General features: G+C 41.0%; 1 protein-coding gene across 1 annotated transcript in view; it reads right to left on the bottom strand.

Moving 5' to 3' along the window:
* DMRT1 (doublesex and mab-3 related transcription factor 1) overlaps positions 1-25,864 on the bottom strand; it is a 58,901-nt gene that overhangs the window by 947 nt on the left and 32,090 nt on the right. Inside the window, exon 4 of the mRNA XM_059836665.1 lies at positions 24,746-24,908. Within this exon, the coding sequence (XP_059692648.1) occupies positions 24,746-24,908 (163 nt within the window). The remainder of the gene's footprint in view (positions 1-24,745; positions 24,909-25,864) is intronic.

Here is a 25,864-nt window from a genome sequence, read left to right on the forward strand (position 1 = left end):
ACACCTTAATCATCAATACTATGTTCTGGATTTTACTGTTCAGTGGAAAGTATTACCAGCCTGTGGTCTTTTAAAAGAGAATATTGTTTACAGCCATTGCTTGTTTCTTAGAAGCCATGATGAATCTAGTACAACTGCACAAAAACAAGAAATATGGAGTTGAGGCTTAAACTCTGTCCTGAAATCACACTGCTGTGCCTAAGTGAGCTGCTCCTCCCCACTTGAGCCCTGGGTGCTTTTAGACTGGGGACTTCCAGTAGTCCTGAAGTTCAATGAAAAAGATGAAGTCAGGCTTGACTTTGATAGCCAGTCAAGTTCAACAGGATTCAAGGAAAGTAAACTGCACCATCTGGGTTTAGCCCACTTTTTCACGAGAAAATTAGAAATACACTCTTAAAAAAACATTCAATTTCTGTAGTGTTCTGTGTTTCTGCAGTAACTTCTATTTGCAGCTCAGCTTCCAAATTTGTCCTGTTTTTAAACACTGGTTACGAAGAGATGGAAAAGACATCATGAAGTTGACATCATTCACACCATTTTCACTTACTTAACCCATGAGCAGACAAAATAGCCATTTCTATTCCTTTCAGGGAGTTTTGACCACTTTTGATATTGCAGAACCTGACTCATTGATTTAAGGCAAGTGTCTCTTTTGATGCATATAAGGGATTGACTAAGGCTCTAACATCACTCTGCCAAAGCAGACCCTATTATTGTCTTTTAGAGCTGACATAAATTTTTTAACTCCAGGAAATGGGATATTAACCCTATATTACATTTTTTTCCCAGCTAAAATACAAAGAAAAGAACACAGTGCTTAGACATGAGGGAGTGACAAGGTAGTCAAGACAGCTTCCAACAGTTTTTTATATATTCTGCAAATGCTAATTGGAATCTGGAAAGAAGAATCTGGTCTGCAGCATCATGTATTCCTTTGCTATGTGGTCAAATGCACAGAACTGCCAAACAGGTCTCCAACTCCTCCAGGACTGAAATAACCAGCGCACTGATCTGCACTTAGAACAGGCTGGAACTGCATTTACATAACCTGCAGCTGGGAACAACTGTTTAGATTTTTAATTTTTCTAGCCCACCAACCCCGAAACCAGTAAATGTTGCAGCGTCAGAAATGATCCTTATGGTTTCCAAGAGCAAAACTCTCTTCTGCCATAAGAACAAGCCAGGAGATTCCTAATGGTTACCTTTCAAGTGTTTAAGCAGGGTTGGTATCAGACTCCAAGGAGAAGTCACATCTCCTCAGTGTATGGATGAGGATACCACTTGTCTTTCCACTTCACTTCCTCTATTAAATCATTTCATCACGGCCCAAGAGCTCCAAGGACTTGAAACAAGTGTAAACACGCAGATTACAGGAAGCAAGCAGAACAGAGAAACACTTCTTGCTCCTCTGTAAGGGAAGCAGCACAAACATACTCACTGTATGGCCCAGTCTGCACCACACTCTCATGATCTGAAACACACATCATGCACTATTTCTTGTTGAGTATCTTGTTGGAGTGGTTCATGCTTTGACTATTTCGCAGTGACAGAGTAGAGAGCTCTGTAGGTCTTCATGTCAATGCCTAAGGGGAAATCACTAACAGAAAATGCAGAATTATCACCTCTCCTGATCTGACCTACAGACTTGCTCCTCAATGGTAATTCACAGCTTTAGGTTGTGCCTGCCAACAATTGCAGCTTTGGTAGGATATGGCCAGGTCTAGCACCAGGAATCATCTCCTTCTCCATAAGGTGCCTTGCATTATGCAGTACTGCAGCTGGCATCACCTCAACAGGGCTGCTGACTCAAGGGCTCAGCTCTCAAACTCTCAGAACCTCATTCTGCTCTGATTTAGCAAAGCCCAAGGTGTGTGAAGGATTAGGACATGCTGTAAAGATCTTGTCTGTTCCTGGACTCCAGGACAAAAATATGAGGGAAATGACTGAGGTTAAGAGGGGATAACTTTTTGTTTAATCCCAAGTAGCCAATGGGCAAGAGGTTTATTTACTTTAAAGGATTTGTTAATATTTCTAAGCATGCATGTACCTGAAGTGATGTAAAAGCAAAAGTGATATTTAAAAGCTCACTTTTAAATACTGAGCTCTATAAATCTTTGATCTCTGTGACAAAGTTTCAGAAAGTGTTGGGTTTTTTGGTTTTTTTTTTTTTTTTTAAATTTTACAAACACTAAAAATCCAACAGATTTAACATGCTACAGTACAGTATAGTTCTGTGGAATAACACAGAGGACAACTTTTTTTGGCAGACAGACAACCAAATCTGTTTCTTAGCATCTCAAGTGGTGGCTCCTAAGTGTCCTGGGCAAGTGAAGCTCCACCAGTTTTTCCACTCACTTCCAAATTAATCAAAATTTTGCTTATTAGGCAATTTGGGCTATATACCCTGCTCTCTCAATATGCATGAGTGTATGTAGTAAGAGCCACAAAGGCTTTAAAAACTATCTGGCATTACCAAGATTTATGTTGAGCAGGTAAGACTGCTACTTCTGTATCCAGACCTGGACTGCTTTATTGAACAGACCTCCACTGAAGTCAACAAGTCATTGCAGTCAAGCAAGGTGTAGTGAGTAGGTGCAATGCTGATATAAAGTACAAGATACTCAGACTGGGACTTGTAGCTATAAAAAGGCAGCAAAGAGGAAATAAGCCATTCTGTTCCAGTGTTTTAATCATACAGCAATAAAATGTAGAAATTCCAAGTTCAAAGAAACAAAAGCCATGTTCTTTTTGACTTAAGTATATGAGTTTCATCTGTTTGAGGCTTGTGGCTGATCCTCCCACAGTTGTTACACAGCCCTTATCTGTGTAAATAACAGTACTGGAATTGGGTCTATGACAGTTTTTAAAGACCATTCCTTAATCTAATTAACTTTTACCCTTGGGAAAGCACCTGAATACTTTTGAGCCATATGAATCTGAAAAAAAATCAGCTAATATCACACAGGAAAAGTACTGAGAAGGGATCCCAACCACAGACACAAAACCTTATGTCTTCTGACACTGCACTGACTTTTAACTTGAGTGAACTTTTAACTTGAGTGATCCCCAAAATTCAGTGGACTGAAAAGACTAATACACTTTCAATGATGCGAGAAATCAGAAGGACATTCATGCTTGGAAAGTATATATTTTCTTGAGTATACATTTAAAAAATGATCAAACTCTAAATAAGGATTAATTTGTAAGAATTTAAAATTGAGTGGTACAATTAATTTTTTAGAACTCTTTCACCTTTCTTAGGGAAAGGAAAGTGAGTAAGCATGTCAGGCCCACAGACTGCTAAGGGTCATTCACTTCTTCCTGGTGTGCACACCTGTGCATCAGCACAGCCACACACGTAGGATGGAGAACTAGATGACATTGGCAGTTTGATGGCATGGGAACATCACTAAAGCATGACTAAGTTTTTGGCACGAGAGTGGACAGGAACTGCTCTTTGTACTACCTTCTCCTCCAAAACACTTTCCTTCTGCAAATACTACTGCTGTTGCAAGCATCAACTTCCACTCCAGGCTACACAGATCCCACATAAAGGCTCCTGAAAATAAGACTGGCTTGGGAAACCACTGGAAGTCAAGCCAAGAAGCAAGAAATGATACAGCACACAGGGCAGAATAAGAGAAAATGGCACTGGCAGAATAAGAGCAAACTGGCATCTCCTCAGGATGCCAATTCACACCACTAGAAGACAGAAAGGATGGCTGGCCATGCTGGCCGACTTGGTGGCTTGGAAATAACCACCGGTCAAATTCAGTTTGAAAACAGTGTCCCGTTTCCACCCAAGTCAAAGGTACCCTTTTAGTCTCCTGCTCAGATTGTTGCCAAAAGGGCTGACTTTACTTCCCAGCATCAGACTGCCAGGCTATAGCAACTAAGGCAACACTATGGATACTGCCTGACAAAGCATTAGGTCAAAAGCCTCAAATCAACCAAACAAACCCCCAAAACAGTTCAGTGATGCAAAATCAGCCACTAGGAACCAGAGAACTATCAGAATCCTCAGCTGCTGTCTCAGCAACTGAGAAGACATACAAACAAAAGAGAATGGGAGAAAGTACAATTTTCCTGTTACGGAGAAAACATTAGAATGGCAGCAAGAGTGTCAAGGTCTGTCCTCACATCGCTGTAGATGATAAGAGGGCATGAAGCAGCCTCCAAGTAAACACATGCAGGAAGGTCAAGTAAATTCTCCTAACAGCTGCCTCTCACCTTTGCGAGTACTTAACCCTATATTCTTGAACAAGGGCTCAACTCCTTAAGCAGAGTTAATTAACAAATGGTCAAAATGAAAACCTACCTTGGTGATACTGCTCATGTGATCTATTCCTGTGTGAACGCTCCATTTAAAAAGATGGAGGACTACTGACTTACACCAGGGTGCAAAAACTGCTCATAAGCCAGCCATGCAATGTGTTCAGGCTCATATCCTGGTATTTGGCCCTGTGCAGATCTATGACACCAACAGACAAGAGTCTATGGCTCTGTGGGTTCCCATTAGGCCACAGTGAAGCTTCAAGAAGAGATGAACTTGAATCAGCTGTGTTTTCAAAATTTTCTTTGAACACAAAGATTCCAATTTTGTAAAGCCTCAGCAATGCATGCTCCTGAAGAATGTTTACACTTGGTGAATCCCAAATATATATTATTTCTTTTGCTTCTACTCTGTATGAACTAAAGTTAAAACACCACCAAATTGTTATCTTCTTCATTACATCTCTCTTGCTCAGGACCGCCAGGATTAAATGGCTCTTACTGAAAATTCCTGCCAACATCCACAAGTGCATAAATGCACTATGCATTTCTGCATTGACTGTCCTTCTCCTCTGTGCTTCAGGCCTCACCACAGGAGAACCAGGGGATAGCTTCCATGAGGATAAATCCTGGAAGCCTACTTGAAGCCAAGGGCTTCTGCTTGCTGCAGCTGGTCACCACAACATAGTGTGAGTGCAGACTTCTTTGCAGCAGTATGATGCACACCAATGTGTAAGATGAGGAGGCTGATACTAAGCAGTTTACAAGGGGAATAAGAAAACTCAGCTATGGTTTTCTTAAAAATAAACTCCACATATTACTTTGATCAGCTGAAATGACTTTGTGACTGTTCCTGTGATCAATCTGTAATGGATTCTTCTGTGCTGACCACAATGCAAATTGACTTGCAAGAACACAGGAGTGATGATCCTTTTCTGCTTTGCAAACTATTAACACTATGGAAACTTGTCCAGTTCTAAAAATATATGTCTGTGGATACTTTTCTGCTGAAAAGAAGTTACAAGAGCAACAAACAGAGCTGCTTTTTGATGCAAAAATAAAAAACAAGCCTAAGGATCTTGAAACAAATGCAAACTCCATCTGTGTCTCTTAACACAGGTGTAGTATTCCACTGCACTGCCCTTCTCCCCTTCTTAAACACCTACTCTCATCACTAACATTTAAGGCAATTAGGATTATCCTGGATGCCCACAGTAGGACATATTTATTGTGTATTTTCATTTAGCATTAATTTTTGGCATTAGGAACTCAGGATAAAAGGTAAAGATCTGAATAGAGATCTTTATTCAGTATGCTTTACCATGGATTATCTCAATTCTTTTCCAGTTCATGCTTGCAGTTTTAGGAACTAAGAATGTACAGCTATAACTGATGTAATTAGAAACCAGAAGCCAGAGAAAATATTCTCCTGTTGACTCCCTCACCTCTGGTTTCAAATTCTCTTACAGTAATATGTGAAACAATCAAATAAGAATTTCCACTTCTCACCCTCTACCAGCTAGACAAACAGGTTGCTAAAATGGAACTTGGGAAGCTTAGGCTTTTTACTCAGATTCCAAAACACAGCCTGAAACCATACCAAACTTCTGTAAAGCAACTGCCCTTCATGCTTGCATGCACACACTGGAGCAGAGCAGTACTGATGGACCAACACTCTCTCTCATCACCAGCTAACTGTGATGGTGGCTAACTTGATGCCATTAAGCCACTGCAGCAGGCTAGGAAAGGCCTAGGATGAACAATCTCAGAAAACTTCAGGTGTGCTGAGGTGAGTACCCTTGCTCTGAATGACTGAAAGGTGACACGCAGAATTCAGCTGATAGAAGCTCTCTTTGTTTGGCAGACATGAATGGCTACTTGCCTCTTGTGGATGTACTGACCTCAAGTGCTCACTCTGCTGAGTCAGCTCCCAGCCAGGTACACCTCCACAGAAACCTCCCCAGTTTACATTCCACTGCCAGGAACCCTAATGGCTAGTCCTCTCAAAAAGAAAGCATTATTTTAAAAATTTCAAAAAGATTTCTTGCTGGAAGACATGAAGCAAAATGTTCTCCAGCATCTCAACATAAAGCAGGCATCTCCCACTGTTGGGTAACAAGGTAAAACAGGCATTTCTGTAGATTGAGTCATCTGTACATGAAAACATTCTGTACGATTACACATAAAGCATGACAACCTCAGCCACAGAAGAGCTGGGATGAAGTCACAGACTTGACCTATTTTCACCCTGGTAGTAAAACTACAAAGACAGGCATCATGATTTAATGCAGAAAGTATCCCCCTTTTCCCTCCCTAGCCTTCTCCAGTGCCTTATTTCATCCCCTGTGTTGTCCTGGGCAAAATGCTGGGCAGCAACACAGGGAATAATAATGAAGAATAGGTGTTGCATTGCCAGTACTGCAGAGATACACATGCTTCTCCTTCAGGCTGTAACTCTTGACTAGCAGTCCTACTTTTGGAGATCCTTACTTCCCTCAGATTCAGGGTCCAGCAGAGAACCCAATGGTTTGCACTGCTGTACTCTGCATCAGAGTCCAACAGGAATTTCTGAAAAACAGAAACCAGGCCACTAACAAACCATTTAAAGACTCAAGGTTAGAGAACAGCCACAGAAACATGGGAGGCTGCACTGATTTCCAGCAAAGGAAGATTTAAAAAGTGGCTGTGAAATATAGGGGGTATTTGGACATCTGTCACTAACTGAGGAGCAGCAAGGAATCTCAGAGGAATGAAGTCATTTGCTTCATCATGTAACAAGACTGTGACAAAGCTGGGACCTTCAATCTCTCTATTCCTGGAAGTCAGACACTACTTCTCTATTCCACACACAACACTGGAGACTGATTCTCCAGCAAAAAAAGATGTTCCTGTTGTGTTATACTCAGAAGACTGACAAAAGACAGGCAGCACTGAGAAAAAAATGAGCTTCAAATCCACCCTCTGGATTGCTTTTTTGCTTTTCTTACTCTTATCGTAAACAAATTCTAACAACAAGATTAGAATACAAACATATCAATAATTTCTCATTAGAAATATATAACTATCTTATCAGCTGTTGGTGCACAGGCCTAAGTTTCTATTTTGAGCATTTTATCCTGCCAGGACTGGTTTTGCATGAAATTGCTGTGCTATGGGGGCCAGAGTTTTGGAAATCCCTAGACCGTCTCACTACTGGGCACAGTAGCAAGGCAGGTCTAGGCACCCCATATGCCTCTCCTGTGTGGTGACTTTCTGAACCCAGATCCATGAAATGAAAACAAACCATTCCACAAATCAGAGCCACAAGAGGCCACACAACCATGTGAACGGCCAGCAACCTTTGAAAGCAAGGCAAGAACTGCAACAGACTGCCTATAACTCCAAATATTAGACAGGAATCATAAAATGGTTTGGTTGGAGGGGATCTTTATGCTATCCAGTTCAACTCCCTCGCAGTGAGAAGAGCCATCTCAAACCAGATCAGGTAGCTCAGAGTCCATTCAACCTGACCTTGAATGTTCCCGGGAATGTTCCCACTTGTGAACTCTCTGGACAACATGTGCCAGTATTTTACTACCATCACTGTAAAAATTTCTCCCAGTATCTATCTAGTCTGAACTTGCCCTCCTTTAGTTTAAAATCATCATTCCTTCTCCTATCTACTAAAAAGTTAGTCATGTCCTTATCAGCCCCCTCTAACTACTGAAAGTCCCCAGTAATGTCTCCCTGGAGTCTCTTCTCCAGGCTCAAAATAGACTCATCACCCTTGGGAGACTGTTGAGGAAAGAAAGCCAGCTGAATCCTGTTTGTTCTCTTCTAAGTCTGCAGAAGTACTTGATTTCCGCAAAACCAGTAAGTGGGCTAGATTTTTCCCAAGCAAGTTTCTATCAGAACAATTTCCTGCCAGCTCTAAAGAAGAGAATATGGTATTTTCTCTTGGCAACCTTGAGTTCCCTCAGGCACAGTTAGGTGAAAAATTTTGTGGAGACTGAATACGGTCCATCTCCTCTGGGTTCTGCATCTTCTCCTATGATGATGACACAGGCTTTTCCATTCATCCCAAACCCCACCTAAAAAGCAAATATTGCAACACTGAGGTGACTGAACAGGCAAAAGGCTTTTTTGTGGGATGACTCCTGACACTGAGGGTGCAGATGGAAATAGAAACTGCTTCCTGTTTCAAGGGAAGACCTCAGATGTTCCCTTCTACATCTGTCTCATGGACCAAGACAGGAGACAACCAGGGAGTCCCAACTCCTGGGGCATATGCATCTGGGCATCACTACAGTAGAGCGGCCTTTGTTTTTTAAGATACATTTATTTCAAACCTGTCTACACAAGAAGTTCGTTGTAAATAATTACCTTAGAAGCATCACTTGTCCTACCTAAAAATGCACAGCCATTTGCAATAGCTGAGGCAACAAAAAGTTTTTTGAAAAACATGGTTAATTTTAAAGGAAAGAATACACTCAAGGCTCAAGATAATGTTACCAAGTAGCAGAGTATGTGGAGACACAAAAGGCACAAAGTTTCTCCTGAGTGTAGCTGTGCTAAACGAAAGAAACACGATTCCAAAAGCTTTAATAATGACATAAAACCATTCAGCACAGAACTCCAAATACAACATTATTTTGGCTGAATGTCTCTCCACTCTTGGGTCAGAAAGGCTGTTAATCTTCCCTAGTGTATCAGGAACAAAAATATAGTTTGCACCACACCAAGACTCGCCATGTAAACATAAATGTAAATGTTAATTCTGGTCACTTTTCTTCATATATCATCGTTGCCAATGTCAATTTATAAAACAAGGATGAAATCTATGCCCAGGATCATCACTTCAAATGCTCAAAGCATAATCACATAGTTAGTAACTATAAACTCAGCTCTTTCTGGTTTAACAATTTAATTTTAAAGAGCCCTGTCTCAGTGCAACGCTATATTATACAGCTTAAAAACTATTTTTGGACACAACTTGCAAGCTTTTGGAAGTCAAAAGGTTACTAAACAATCTGTCAAAAATACTAGGTCTAATGCAAGTGATCTGTTATGGTAAATACAATATATTTTCAACTTGCAAATAGGTTCATTTACTTTTAAAATTCTCCTATAATTCAACAGTCTCTGCTGGGAAGGGAGAAGACAAAGATCTGCAACTTGTAACACACTTGCAAAAGAACAGGAGGTTTGTCACTGACTTCAGCATGAGCAACACTATATTTACCTTTGACTGTGCCCAAAATTGAGTGAGAGGAAAGTAAAAGCCTTATCACTTACAATTTAAATGAATCTTCAATTTAAAAAGCCCAGAAGGCTTAAAGTGACCTAGCATTACCATGGCATTACCATTTTAAATATTAACTTTAATCTGGATACAAGTTCAGCAGATCTGCAGTAAAACGGTTCAACAAGTATTGATGAAATACACAGCACAAGATGGGTATGTGCAGAGTGAAAATGTTGCTACTTGTTTTAAAGTGAGATTTATTCCCCCCCAAAGTTTAGGAACCTTGCTGCAGTAAGTCACAATACTTGAGTAAATAGGGACAAAAACATAACACAAAACATTTTTGAGGTAGTCAAGTAAGTTAAATGAAGTTTCACACAACATTAGGCTTAAGATAGATCTGTTGTGTTGTATTTATATTCAGTTCCATGAACACAATACAAGTAATGCTGAGTTGTGTGCCATCAGCTGCAGGGCACAGGCCATGTCTAATGATGCTACTGGTGCTGCCAGCTGCATCTCCACAGACCCAGTGATGTTCCTACAGCTCACCTAGTGATGCCCACCTGGTGGGAAGGTCAACCCACCAGTAGCCAGCATTTTCTTCCAGATCCTGACAGCAGCAGCCCTGCTAAGAGGACCAAAACTCCTCTGAGATCACACTGGCTACAGTCTACATGCTGTAGAGCCTGCCAGTAAGGCCCAAAAGCCTTGGTTGCATTAGCTTCCTTCAAGCGTACTAGGTCCTCTTGTGCCAGCTTTCCTTACTAACATTGGAATGGGAGCAAGTCTAGCCAACAAGTTTCAACGTGTACTTCCCTGCCCTTGCGTGGCACTCACTGAAGTCCAGAGAGTGATAGTGGCAGGAAAGTCCTAAAATAACTTAAATAGATAAACAGAAATTCATAATTTTATTGTTGTCATCTGCTGTAGAGAAAATTTTAAGACAGGCCTCTGGGCCCAATCCAGACCCTGGTGGCTGCATCAAAGAGTGCCCACCTCCAAGGAAATCACTCCAACACTCCATCTCAGTTGATTTCAATAGTGCTCAATGTAGGTCTGGTCAGTAAGAAGGTCATTTGACACTCTAAGAGCAAGGGAGGATGAAGGTAAGTGAAAACTGGAGCTCATTCTCTCCTGCATCATACAGCCCTGCGGCAACCCACCACGGACACGGGGCGGTGAAGGGAGTCAAGAGCACGGGCTGCAAGGAGCTTGCACAACACAGTAACTCATACATGGGGCTGTTCAGGGTCAAAGCAGCGGTTTTTCCCTCTCCTGAAAGACAGGGAAGGCAGTCCTACTCTGTCGGAACTCAGGACATTCCTTTGGGAGTCCGGAGTTTCCTGGGACCCTTGCCAGGGGGCTCGGAGACCCTGGCACACAGCCCAGAACACCAGTGGGTTCGATTATGAACCACGGAATAACTTGTCACCTTTATAGAAAGAGATAAAAGCCACAATAGTGTAAATAGTGTAAGAATAAATAATTACAGAGTCTAAATGTAGGTTTTAAGATTTTTGGTATAGGGGTTTCTGGTGACAAGATGGAGGGATTTGGGCGTGTCTAGCCTTTCTTTTTCTTCTCTACCTCCATCTTGTCTGGTGATGTTGGCACTTTTAGATTGGTCTAAAGTAGAAACTCACTGTCTAATATAGATGATAGGTATTGGAAAATAACTGTAAATATTGTACACGTAGTTTGTAGTATATAAAGATAACACCGCCCTGGAGGAGGGGGGAGTGCCTCTGGCTGTCCTGCCAAACGGATCTCGGCTGGACAGGGAGAAAGAACTTTATAGATAAGATGCAATAAACAATCTTGAGACCGAAAAAATGAAGAGCCCTGACTTCTTCTTCAAGTACCGGGCTGGGAAAAGAAACTTTCGAACTTTAGTCGGGGTCACTCTGACCAGCAAGAAAGAGAGACCCCGGCACTACTCCCACACACACAGCAGTTGAAGGCAGAAAGAAAAGCAAAGGAAATGGCCCAAGTTGGAAAGTTAAGAGTCACAGTTACAGAGGTCAGCTCCACAGCTGAGAAGGGGCAGTTATTTTCAAACTACAGGCCAACCCTTTCGTGAGCCTTTTAAACTACAATTAGGCAGTTGCATATTCATTTCGGGTAGTCCCAGGGAACTAATGTACCCACCTAACAGGAACACACCAGACGCCTCTTAACAAGCCAGAGTTACTTCACTCCAATGTAGACTCTGTTTGCACAAACCTGCAGGCAGCGCTTATGCCCTTGGAAAAATTAAGATACTCAATCCACAAAATTAAAGATCCCAAAGCATTTGTGATTCAGGGAAGCACTGAGGCAAGATGTGTTGGTAAAGACAGCTTTACAAACTAGAAGTTCATATTTATCCAAGGGAGGAAACAGCAAAAACTAACATGAGTGAAGTGTTGTATTTAGAATAATCAGAAAAATTTATACTATAGTTACAGATACACAGCTATCTCAAATCTGCCTCAAAACTGAAATTTATCAAAATGTGTTTCATAAACATAAAAGCCAATACAAAAACAGTCACTAAAACAGTATAAACAGTTGTTCCAGGGTGGGAAAACAGAACCCTCCTGGCAGTGACTGCAATTGCTTGGAGACAGAACTTGAAAGGCCAAATGATTTATAAACAAATGGGAGAGAGCTCTCATTGATTTTTCTTTTCCTTTTATGTCCAGAAAGGAAACAAAACTACTGGCCAACTGGACTTGGAACGTTTTTTTACTTTCAGCAGTCTAATACATGATTAATACTATGCTTGGAATAAATAACCAACCTACACACAGCCTAGAGGGTGTGATTTAGACCTCAGACAAATCTTCAACTTGAGAAATCTAATTGATTTAACAGATACTGTGAGATAAACATCAGACACAGAGCTTTGAAACTGGCACTGTAAAATTACAAAAAAGCAGGGAGTAAGTGCAAATATGAAAATGTTAATGTTACAGAAGAAAGAAAATTAAAATTGTTTGGTTTTTTTCAATATGAACTACAGTGAATACTCTATAACCTGGCTCCCATTTTTTCCTCATCACTTAGTAAAACGAATCCCCATGAATCAAGTCTTCAATTCCCAACATAATTCAAAACCAATCTCAAGATTTCGTCACACTTTAAAGAAAAGTGTATTTCAAAAATAAACACTCCCTCCAGCCCTGTCAAAAAATTTTTAAGGGAGCTGTAATCCACACACAGAGGCCGTCAGCTTTTCTTCCATCAGCCTGTGGGTACCAAGTGCAGAACCTTTAGTAGCAGAGGTGGGGGCACACTGTAGGGAAGGGTAGGGAGCTGCTGGCATTTGCTGCTGCTGCACCACTGTGTGGGTGCCGTGACACAACAGGAAATGTGCTCAGCAAAAGGCAATCAGGGGACAACCACCCTAGCGGAAACCACCAGGTCTCTTTGGTCTTCTCCTTAGAACACCAACAGCATTGAACAGGTAAAACATGGTCACTCTCCTAAGTACAGAGGGTAGAGCTGAGTCTCTCTCCTATTCTGATTATTCACAATCAGCATTAATATTTATATATTATCATGTGGATAATATATATACACATGTGGAAGCAGCAAGGGGAAGTAAATACTTTTATGCGCACAAAACAAGTTCACTGGCTTTGCACAAGTATAGCATTACAAGTCTGGTATTTTTCCATTTTTCTAGTGCAGGAACATTTTGTTTTGTTCTTTGTGTGTTCTCAGTACTGCAGACTACCAAGATGTCACAAGCAGAAAGAAGCTGTAACACTGGCATGTCTGATCTACTTCAACAAGTTTGGAAGAAATGAAATGTAATATATTATAGCCTATTTATGTCTGCAACAATTACCCTTCAAAACCCGAAGGAGAACAATGTAATTGAAGGTACATGCCTTCTTCCCTGCAGAAACCTCAAACAGCCTCAGGCAAGAGCCAATACAGATGTAGTACAAGGCATTAAGAGTGTTGGATGCTGTAGCTAGCAATTATCCTGGTATTTAAACAAATCTATCGCTCATCAGGAAAGCGTTTAGTGCAGTAGTCGGAGCGAGACAGGCTGACACGGAGCACAGCTACTTAACTGTCCCCTCCAGCGATTACACTCGCTCAGACTGAGAGTCATGTCAAATTAAACTACACATTGACTTTTCACTTCTATAAACATTAAGGTATGATTGACAATTCTTGGATGCTGTAAGGTAGTCATTATAATCACCCAGCGTACTGTTAGCTAATTTGTAGCACAGTTTTTTTCCCCCTATCCTGAGCCATTTCTCTTGGACTATTTCTATAGTGCCCTATAGATAACATCTGCTTTGGCTTTTTGTAGGGTCACCATAATAAAAGGCCATTGCCACCATGAGTCCTTCATTCGACAAAATAATATAAAATTAAGTGACTTGACCTGGTCTACAATACAACATTTTTTTCTCTTAGTCCTGGCTCACACTTACCCATTTAACTCAAATTTGGAGATGTCTGGACAGCAACAATTGGATGTTAACACTGCAGTAAATACTGTTAATGTGGCATCTAGAATATTTTTTCTAATTCCTACCCTAAGTCTTGGAGATCTCTATGGTCTATGTAAACAGACACTGCAAGAGGAAGGAATCACCTGGCAGAATGGGAAATTAAATTATAAGCCCTACAGAAGTGTTCTGAGTACATACTCATAAAGACCTCAAGCTTCCTGAGGCCATTACAGCACCCCTATGAGAGGGCACTACTTACTACTATCTGAAGGCTGCCACTTAGTAAAGTTACTAGAAACTGAGCAGATACATAAAGCACTCAAGGTTGTGAAGAAATACACCCCTTTGATTTTAGATGCAACATTGTGCTGCCTGAAACCACTATGATATAAATGACAGCTTTACTATCTATCCCACTAATTCAAGCCACAAAAGTAATGGTGTCCAAACTTTCCCCTCTCAAAACAAAAGGAGTAAAAAAACCTACATAAATAATACTTAACACTTTTACCACCACTGCTGTCACCTCCTCCCTATCCTCTACACTCCCTCCTCCCTAAGAAACCTCACCAGATTTGTTAAAGCCTCTGATAAAGAAGTAGGTGGGATTAATATTGTATCATTGAGCTAATTATGAATACAAATAAGACTAGAATGCTGCTGGTAAACTTGGAAGCCTCTATGCTTAACATGATCAGTGAATCTGAAACTTTACCTTTATTTTGGCTGTAGCAGACTAGAAGATCAATTTCACAGTGTTGGCTTTTCAGATAAATGCAACAAATCAATGAAATAAAATTAGAACTGATAAACACACTTGTGAAAACTGTTCTGAGCTAGAAAAGTACAGTTTCACTGCAGTATTAGCACTTAAATAAAAAACAAGTGTAGGAACTGAAAATAGGTGAGGACAAATTAAGTGAAGCTGTCTCTCCTATCTGGTAGTAAGAACTGCAGTCCCACTCCTTTCTCCACTTCTGAACTACATTTAATACCTGAGCACAGGTCTCAGAAATCTAAAATTAAATACAACAGTACTTCAGATATATCTCCCCCTCTAGTTGAAAAAGTCAGGCAATAATAAAACCAAAAGACTTCAGTGAAGATTCCAGAAAATGACAGCTTTGTTTCAACCTCAGAAGATAAAGCAGTCACAGCACTGAAGACAGTGAAATATAATTTAATTCACAGGCTTTGCAGAACAGCACTGAAATAAACCCACACAAAATCACAGGAAGCATTTAAAAACTTCACTATCTGTCTCAAGTATTTTCTTTCTTTTTAATCCATCAACTACCACCAAAGTACCTTTTACTGAAGCAAGTTATTACCCTTGTCTGTAAGGCCAACCAGCACAGCATGCTTTCTACTTTAAACAGTTATTACTGCTTAACTCCAGAGGTGTTTCTCAAACCACCAGCTGCCCAAGACAGCACATTTATCTCCAAAGACTCAGTCTCAACTTACTGATACATAAAGTATCTTGGTTGTATTTTGCACTGACTTCCCACGTATGTAATTAGACAAAGGCACCTACTATTTTATCCTACTCTCAATGACCTGGTGTCCACACTGCAACTGAAAGGACTAACAAGCAAGAGAAAATGACCAATCCAAGCACACGGTCAGGTGTACAGCAACTTCTGTAGTTCTTGTATTTTAAAGCTTCTGCCTAAGTTTTCCCCAAATCTTCTGCTCAAAGCTTCACCTTCCAAGCTCTAGGAGACATTCACAAATAAAAAACCCACAAAACCCAAACCTCTTCAGCTCTGTTCAGTGGTTACCAGCCAACTGCATCATCTCTACTGTGGATAGAAAACTCTTTGAAAAAATAATTTCTTGAAAGGAAATGGCTACTTCACTGAAGAGGTAACACTAAAATGCAGCACTTTAACAAAATACTAAAGTACTTAGTAAGAAACAGCATAAACATAAGACAGGGTGCTGTCAGAGAAATCTGTGAGCATATGCAGTCTTTGCACACAGAATATGTGCATAGCATATGTGTATCTACATACCCATGTATATCGATCTAGGCACCCACACACAAGTGCAGGTATGTGTAGATTATATATATTATATATATAAAGCTAACTTTCAGTCCTCAGAAAACAAAAGCTATCCCCATATAACAGCCAAATTCCTACATAACTCAATTTCGACATCTCATCTGGTGTGAACTGCACTCATTCCTAGTGTAAACCCCAGCGCGCTCTGCAATGATATACTGTAATGTCACATCGCAATCTGGATTTACTATAAAGGGCTGCTGACGAGTTTCAGAGCAGTAAACATTGCTGCGAGGTGTATTTCACACTGAGCTGGTTTTTATGAAGAACACTTCACCGCCCAGCCACGGCACCCAGATGATGAATGGTGAAAGATGCATGACAAGCTTCATCATTGTTTGTAAATCTTAACTGTTCCTGCTCACTAACTCTGCAGGCAATTTTCAAAGACAGCGGCCGACAGAAGGACAGCACAGCTTTCCTGAAGGTTATTCAACTTGTACTTGGCCTGAGCTATGCCTGTGAGGAGCAATGGAAATAAACTCGTTGGCTACACTGAATCATAGAATTAAAAACGTCTGATGAGCAGACTCACTGACGGTTGCCAAATTAAGAAAGCCCGTTAAGTAGCCTTGGTATCTGTCCCCTACCCTGCCCCGCAGCATTACATGCATCAAGTGCAGGGAATGTACATCAGTATTATTTACACATGCAATATAAATATGCATATTTATAAACAGGCAGAATTAATTATGGGCTGTCTGGTCTTGCTCCCACGTGATGATTCCCTGTTAGCCTGTGCAGTTACACATCGCACTCCAACATCCCCCAGCAACTTTGCTCTCTGCTTGTAGGAAAGCTAATTCTCCTCTGTCAGAAGTGACAGGGGAAAGGAAAAGACAGAAAACTACTCATAGCACGCAAGCATGGCAATGGGAACATGCAACCCTTCTTTGTTCCTCTAAGATCATTCAGGGAGCAGCACCATGGACTACAACAACCACTTGCCAAGAGTCACAGTTCAGCTCCCTGCAAGAGGAAAGCCCAGTCTACACTACAGAGCCTTAGTAATTCCTTTTCTTTTCCCTTTTCCTTTAGAGCTCTTCTGCTAGAGTCTCTCACAATCTGCACATGGCTAATTTATAAGCAGAAAAAGCTGCAGAACTAGCTCAGATGGAGACTCTCACCTGAGCTGCAAAATAGGCATGAACTGCAAGGTGCTCTTGAGAGGCTCTCCCACACTGAAAAATTATGGCTAAATACGGAGTTCTCTCTTCTCTTAACCAGACAAATTACAAGGACGCAACTGCACATTAAAGCAAAGCAAAGAGGTGCATGGTATCACTGTTACAATTACAAATCATGCCTAGATAATCACTACTGTTCTGACAAGACATCTTCATTTCTTCTATCACTTTATGGAAAAGTCTGATAGTTGATTTCTACCAATTTCTGTCACAGTGGGAAAAATTCTGTATCCAGAGGTAATAAATTTAGAGCATCAAAGCCATACCAGCTGTAAAAGAAAGCAGCTCAACTGACAGTGTTGATTTTTTTCAGCGAAGGACCCAACACCCTTTAAAGCATGAAAAAAAATCCCACACAGCCTCATCAGCTATAGTTACATGCCCCATCTGACATACAGAGCAGCTCATACATGCACAAAGTTAAGTCCAGGGGTGCAGTGGGTATAAGCCACTGGTCTCACAACATATGGCTCTAAAATGCTTGCAACTGCAGAATGCATTGAGAAACCTTCCTCTGCTAAGAGAATGTGAAGCAGAAGAGGGAAGGTGTCCAAGGAAAGCTAACAGAGCCATTATGTATTCCAGGATAGCACCCTGGCAGGTGCACAGAGAGATGCTGACGCACTGTGCGGGATCCAGTGCTACCAGGGTGGCACCACACTCCCACTGCTGGCTCCCTGCTGCCCGCTCAGCAAGGCTTTTCCAATGGGAATTGATAGGACACTGCAAACTTTTCATAGAAGGAAACTGAAGAAGTAGAGATTTTGGCAGTACACATAAATGTATGCTTTGGATCTGGCACCTGCCTGGGCCAAGTGTACCACTGATTTAAGTTTCTTCAGAATAGAAGGACTTTCTTCAAACCCTTGTTTTACCAACTCAAAGCCTGAAACTTGTAACAAAATGCAGGCTTCAATTTAAAAAATGCTGCATCCTTTGTTCCACACAACATACTAAACAATGGAAAAATACAACCAATGAAGAAACACTCAGTTTCTCTGACAACTATGCATGTGCATGTGGTTTTGCAGGTGTGGGGGGACAGGATACCACTGGCAGCTGCTGAGGGTTCAGGCTGTCCCACTCTCTCTTGCTAGGATGATGAAAAATGAAGGCATTCCCACACAGTTTCCACGAGAGTTTAAAATTCCTGCTAGGGGATGCTAAAGCCTCAGTCCAGAAATCCCTATGTTTTCACAAAAACGGGCGAAAAGCCTTCAAAAATACAGTTTTTTCCTACTACTCAGGAGGTGGGACCAGTGGCTGCTCCCAAATCAAACAGCAAGAGTTTGTCAGTCGCCCCCACATGAATCAGCAAAACCTGCGAATCAGAAAAAGTAATGAAACAAGCCTGCAGCCATCCAATGCAAAGCTGCTCTGTGTGCTTTTGAGTCAGCATAATATAAATGTTGCATTTACAGAAGAAACTACTAAAATGAGCCTTTTAATCAGGACTGAATTAAAGAAGAATGCAAAAAAAAAGTTGTTATTACTTTATTTCTAGGAATTCCCATCAGACCTTATAAACTGATTTTAATATTGCTCAAATCTTCATTAATACAACCTCATTTATAACACAGACCAGTAATTTATAAGAAGACTTCTATACACAGAAAAATGAGCTTATACTGAATATGTCTTATATTATCAAATATATTTTGACAGCTGCCGTTACAATTATTGAAATTATCAAGTATGATTAATACCGTCATGAATCAGGGTTAGGAACCCCATTAGTTTAGAAGATAAAAAAAGGCCATGCACAACAACTGTCTGTTCAGCTACACCCAAAATTCCAATTTTTAATGAAAATGACATGTTAAAAAGTCATCTGCCTAAAGAGATCTATAAAACATTGCAATGTGCATGCAACATAATTAAGGCATGCAGAAATATAATAGAAAATCTGCTCACCATCACTGTCATCAGTGCCAAAGGGAAGCTGCATGCAGCATAGCCACTGAAGACTGTAAGAAGCAGAAACGAGAATGCACAAAAAAATAAACAGCTGCCCCAAGTTCAAGAAGAAACGTGAAGAAAATATTGAACATCTACAGATTTAGATCCTTATCCCTTTCCTCTTATTTGGTGTCACCTCAAAATCTATTGCTAAGAGTTTGATGTAAAATGATAGTGGAAACTAGTCTTGAGTTTTCAGCAAACTGCTTGCTCCTTCATCATTAAGGACAGATATTCTTGAAAACAGTCACACACACATAACACACAAATACTGATGAATTTCTGGGACCAAAATTTTATCCTCCCCATACACTTTGCTGCTGAAAGCCTTCCAAACTCAAGATGATTTCTGGTGATGCTCTGCAAAGAGGTGAGCAGAAAAGGAATAGAAGTCTGTCTCACACCTGATAACACCTGGACCGCCTGGGACTGGAAGAGCTACTCTTCAACTTGGTCAACTTGGCTAGCCCACTGACAAAAGATAATTTGGGCTATTTGCTATGGTTGTTTCCCACTTCCTAAGCACTTTATTAGTATAGCTATGTCAGTGCATCTTCCCAGCAGGCTGCAAATTAAAGAGTGGACAGAGGCAAGGCTTTTTGCTGTTATTTGGGGTAATTTCTCTGCCATATCAAACCAGCCTGCTTTGTTTGCATTTCCATCTTTGCAACTTCAATGCTTGCAGAAAGCAGTTTAGATTCAGGGAAATGGTCTCAGTGACCTTTTGCTTACCAGGACTTCTTGACCTCTCTGAACCTACAGCCAGGTGCCACCTGTGGCTCTGAAGTTACTTACTTGTTTGTCATGGCATTAACTTCTAGGACATATATTCAGGCAAAATTAAGATATGTAGGAGGCTGCAAAAAGTTTTGGTACACAAAAACCCAGCTGGAAAGAAAACATCTGATCTTTGCATCTCTCAAGCATGTTTCTGGGACACATAGCATTCCAGAAATGCTTTTGTCAAAGGGAAACTTTTTATCTTAAGCAGGGAGATGACTTCTAACACACCCTTTTTTGCGGAACTACTGGAAGAGGCTCTTTACATAAGAGCTGCTCCAGATTGGCCGGGCTTCTCCCATGGTCAGTACTGTTGCTGATACAGCATCCAGGCACAGAAGCAAGACTGAGTCTCTAAATGCAGATTCCGGAAGTGTCTGCGTTGCTTTCATTTCCACAACTGTAAAACTGGGCATACCTGCTAGGTGAATTCTAGAAAAGACTGTGAAAAGGTGTTTTAGTGCTGGAAGTAGTTATGCTGACACAGAAAACCCATTACCAGAAATGTTCTTCTTCAGAAAATGATGTTTGCTTATTTACACAAAACTGCTGATATTTTCTGCATCAAAACAGTCTTTTCTTACATGTTTTTAGGACAACTCTCAGACTCCTGCTTCATGTTTAGGCTGCAAACACTGCACTGCTCCAGTGCTTCATTCCTCGTATTTCCAACACTCATGACACTTAGGACATGAAAATAAAAAATTCAAAACTGTCCAGCAGCTGGAACATAATTTTAAATGCAAGACATTTTTTTCATCATAGATAATTACACCATAATTATGGTGTTAATTATCTCAACATTTCACACAATGACGACAGAGAGGAGGTTTCCCTCCATGCCAAACTTAAGACCAGGTAACTGCTCTAAAATCTGAAGTGTCTGCAGATACAGGGATTTTTATCCTTTGCATCTTTCTATTTGAATGAAAATTTTTTCTGCCACTGTCCCAAACCTGGTAAACACTTTCATACAGATAAGCAAATGCTGCACTTTCATGCAGTGTAAACAGGACCCAGAGTGAGGCACATGCCTTGCATGTGCTTTCTTGCTCTCTCAAACCAAGGTTTTGCACAGTTTATTTCATAAATGCTGGAGAGGCTTACTGAAAATCAGTGGAAGGAGTCAGACTATTCTGGGTAGTGCGCCAAACCTAAGAAGCCACATTAAAAAAAAAACAACAAACCAACAAAAAAACCCCAAAAAACCCCACCAAAAAAAACCAACAAAAAAAAAAAAAACAAAACCAAAACAACCAACCAAAACAAACAAACAAAAAAGCATGCAGTCCTACAGGAATCAATGGGAACAAAGTATTTGGCTTTTGGAGATTAAACACCCTGTTGTGTCCCACTCTCACTTCCCCACTTCTCAACTTGTCTTCCAAAACTATCCTTTTCCACGTACATGCATAAGATTTGACAACCTTCTCATATGTATTTTCCTCCTATTGCTTTTGCAGAAAAAAAGAGAAAGAAATATTTTGCAGTACTGAGTATGAAATCCCCCTCCCACCTAGAAATTACTGCCTAAAACTTAAAACTTGGTGACCCAAGGAAGCCCTCTAAAAACATCCTTTTGCTGTCTGACACTGGTTTATCAACTTTTTCTCCCCTTTTTTCCCAGTTTCTGCTGAAACGGCAGCAGCTGTGCTTAGCTGGAAGCAAAACATGCTACTTAGAAACACTTCAGACTGCAAGGAGACTGACTTGATGGTATTTTGCCACTCAGAAAACATCAGCCCATTACTATGTGCAAGACACTGTAACGTGCCATGATGGTCCTGTACAAGTGCCAGAAGCTTCCAGAGATCTTCACTTCATTGAAAGAAAGAAAGTGTAGCCAGTTCCATTTCTCATCCCTTTTACAGTAACTGGTCTAAGCAGGCAGTTAACTTACCAGAACAAAATTAGTTAATGGTCTCACTCAAACACCATGACAACACATGAACTGTCAAAGCCTCTAAAATGCTGAAGCTGCAGCTGAAATGCAAGCAACAGGCTGTATGTGTGTGTATAAGACCACTGCATATTTTGTGCCTGGGAATTTAACAGCCATTTTTGATAATGATGCACATTTCAGATGTTTTGAAAATGTGGCTAAAACCTCAGTTTTTTATTTTGACTTGCAGCTCTTCCAAGCACACTGTCACCCTTCTGCAAAATTTCTGGCAATACATAAATCTTCACAGTAGTCTTAAAAATATAATAACAGGTTTGCTGCAGGAGTTTAGGTGAAGTTTTACAGTCTATATTATATAACAAATTAAAATAGATGATCCTAATGTTCCCTTCTGGATCTAAAATCCATCAATACATATTTTTAAAAAGAAAGGAAGACTCTGAGCATGATTACCACTTCAAACGTATAAAAGGAATGAATAAAGTATGATTTGCTTTTTTAAAAACGCACTAGAGCTGTCTTCAGCAAGTAGCAACGACTAACCCTGCAGAAACATGTCACTTAGGCTTCATAACAAAGGAGTCAGGCACTGCAAGGACAGGACAGAAAGCTCAGCCAAGGATCACCAGAGAAATACTTAAGAATGTATCTTTTGTAGGAGACAGCAACTGCAACATGTGCAGGTCAACACTTTGGGGAAATGACCCACCCTCTTTAATACACACAATCCACCCAGCACTCACACAGGTGACAATAAAGAGGCAACAAACCTCTAACCCTCTCAGGTCTGTGAAAAGCACCAGAAGAAAAATGTCATGGAAGAGTAAATAATATATTTTGCTGAGGATATTCTTTTGTCTGGAGACAGAAAAAGTAAAAACATCTCCTCCAAGAACATGCCTAAGAAAAAAGAAGATGCTTCTAAGAAACCTGTTGGCTATGATCCTGCTCACGGGTTCAAATTTCTTCCAAAAACATTGGTGCCTCTTTCACCCACTAGCTCCCTGCTATGGAAAAACACTTCTTCAGAGTCTGGAAAATGCTGTTTGATCTCAGTAAATTACATCTCACTGCTTGTCGGTTTCTGATTGATGGTGTAACTTAGGGAACAATATCTGTGTGTGGAATAGTGTCTGGAGAAGCAGTCAGGGATTATTGAAAATACAGTATTTATGCAGTTTAAAAATCAGTGGAACATTACGTATAATTTTTTTCTAGAGTGATGAAAAATTACTGAAGTACATTTGGGAACAAAGGGTATAAGGTCTTTTGTCTATTTTTAAAAACACTTGGCTGGTAAGACCTCTTAGTGAGTTAGTAGTGATGGATGCAAGAAAAAGTGTCAACCGCAGTTGAGCATAAAACCAACTGCTTCTCCAGCCAATGGGCATAAAGGAAGACGTCACTGTTGACTGGTGGTTAGAAAAGAGGGAATAAAATAAAGTTGAAGAAAAGAGAAGGAAAATGAACCAAGGATCACTGATTTCTCTAAGCCATTTAAAACTACTGGAGAAGGAGGAAAAGTCTAAGGTTTCATCACACCATATGTTGTTTCTTCATCTATCTAACATGCCACAGTTAGTTGGAAGACTTTGAGAAACAGCCACTATGAAAGAACAGCCACCTCCTCAACAGAAACGATTCTGGAGTTAGTGAATACAAGGGCTCAGTGCTGACTTACACAAGCCACAGGTATGACTTTATACACACTTCACCTTCCAAAACATCACTTGGATTCCTAAGGTCCTGTCCTGACATAACCACATGACGCAACTGAAAGAGACACCAGGACTTCAGCCTCAGAAAGACTAAGAACAATTATAGAACCTACACAACATACATCCCTCCACCAGACAGAAAGATAAGACTAATTTCAATGTAGTAGGAAAGAGAAGCAAATGAGGATGGATGTTATAAGTGCTGTGACTCAGTGAAATAAAAAAGCCAAACAAAAACAACCCACTAAAACTTGGCAGGTGTAAAGTGACTGAAAAAAACTTCCCACAGAGCATATAAAATTAAACTGCCAAGTTCACTGATTGGTACGGAGAAACAAAATGTGTGAAAAGCTTATTGTCCTGGCTCAGTATACCTTTGAATGCTGGAGAGTGTCAAGATTTTGTTCTCTGTTTCTCTTATTTCTCCAGCATCAATTACTGACCTGATTCAGTGATGGAGAGGCAGCTCAGTGGAGTTGGATTACTCCAGCAAAGCCATGTTTTAACACCTGTGTTAGCACAGTCTGCTACGGGAGTAAGGGACAAGGAAGCGCAAGAAATACTGTCAAAACCACGGGGTAAATTCACCAGCACTGGAAATTACTGCGGATTACAGTAATCCTTAGGAGAGCCTGTAACACAATATGGAAAGATTTATCTGCAGTAGTTTTAAATTAAGTAACATTGTATGATGAGTTTGAAACACAAAACCCAGAAGCAAGTCTGCAAGGAGCTTCATTATATGGTTGGGACGCAGGAGTAGTTCCCACCTGCTGCTCAGAAATGACAGCAAAGGCTCTGTGGGAGGCCTGTGAAAAAAAATCACAGCATTTCTGAGAAGAAAGGTAATTCTGAGGCTGGAGCATAAATTGTTATTTACTCCTGTGAGGGAGCCAGGTGGTAAGCACCAAAGAAGCATCTCAAATGCTGTACAACTTTAAGAGACATACCTAAGTGCAGAAGGTACAACTGATTTGACTCCTGAACAATGAGGCTTCTAAAGTGCAAGACTACATGACTGTACACCATCACTACAAGCCTTGCTGAAGTCAGCCACTATCTTTAAAACAGCTGCTTGATGATGCTTAGCTTCCTTCCCAGCAGTAATCCACGCCTCCTGGGTGTAGGTCCAAGGCAAGGTGTTGACACATGCCCATTGGGTGCACTTACCTCTCATTTTTGACTCTGAGGAGGAGGGGTTGTCCTCAGAGGTCAGGATTTGGGGGAGGCACATGGGAGCGCCAACCCCCTGTCCCAGGTAGGAAGCAGGTGGGTAGTAGGAACACATGCGGTACTGGGAGCTGACGGCGTGGTGTCTCTCCATGCCCTTCACCTGTCAGGACAGAGAAATGCAACAGCAGCCTGTGAAAGTGAAGCCTCAGTGCCATGGGGGTACCCTGCTACTCCTCGCCCCCACCCCTCCATGGCTTTGAACGAGGTCACAGTGGGCACATGGGAAGTAAAATTCTGACATGCTAGCCTTGGATTTTTGATTTGGTGGCTGTGAAGCCACCAAACTGCCTGCTGCTGAGTCACATCTCACACCACACCACCTGTAACTGCCCACATTGACCAGTTACAGGTGGTGTGGTGTGAGATGTGACCCAGCAGCAGCAGCAGACCTATGGCTGTTTTACCTTACTGCAGATGGAGATGCATCTGGAACACAAGAAAGTACCCTTCATGGCAAGCAGCTTCCTGCCAAGTCCCCAGCGTATGGCACACTCAAGTGTATACACCTGACCAGTAGTGAGGTGAAGTGACCAGCGTCAGAGGTGAAGTGTCCATCCAGCTTCTACACCTCCCCAAAGGCTAACCCATCTCAGACTGCTGGTAACTGCTCTGCCAGGGACCTGCTGGGTGGCTAAGGAGGACAGTCCTATTGACCAACTCTCACAGGATCTGCTCCATGGCGCTGAGCAGTGCTGTGCCCAAACACAAGCACACTGTTTTTCTTACAATAGCATAAGATGGGAAAAATATTTTCTTGAGTTACTGAAAAAAAAGCAAGTTGTGTTTAGACTACACAAGAAGCTGGTTGTGAAGCCACAACTGGACACTAGTGAGCAGGTCTGCCATGTCAGCACAGCATCAACTGGATATCCCTTTTCCCTTCCACAGATTGCAGCAAAGTGGCAACACTCAGAAATCCAAGCTTTTTCTACTCCAGTGCCCTGATATCATCCAAACTGACCTCCTCAGAGGAGTGGTAATGATTTCTTAGATTTGTGTTTTATGAAAGAACTAACAACTTAACATTATTTTTTACAAAGCCCACTGCAACAAAGC

Source organism: Haemorhous mexicanus, chromosome Z (genome assembly GCF_027477595.1).
Source record: "Haemorhous mexicanus isolate bHaeMex1 chromosome Z, bHaeMex1.pri, whole genome shotgun sequence".
Classification (NCBI taxonomy): domain Eukaryota; kingdom Metazoa; phylum Chordata; class Aves; order Passeriformes; family Fringillidae; genus Haemorhous; species Haemorhous mexicanus.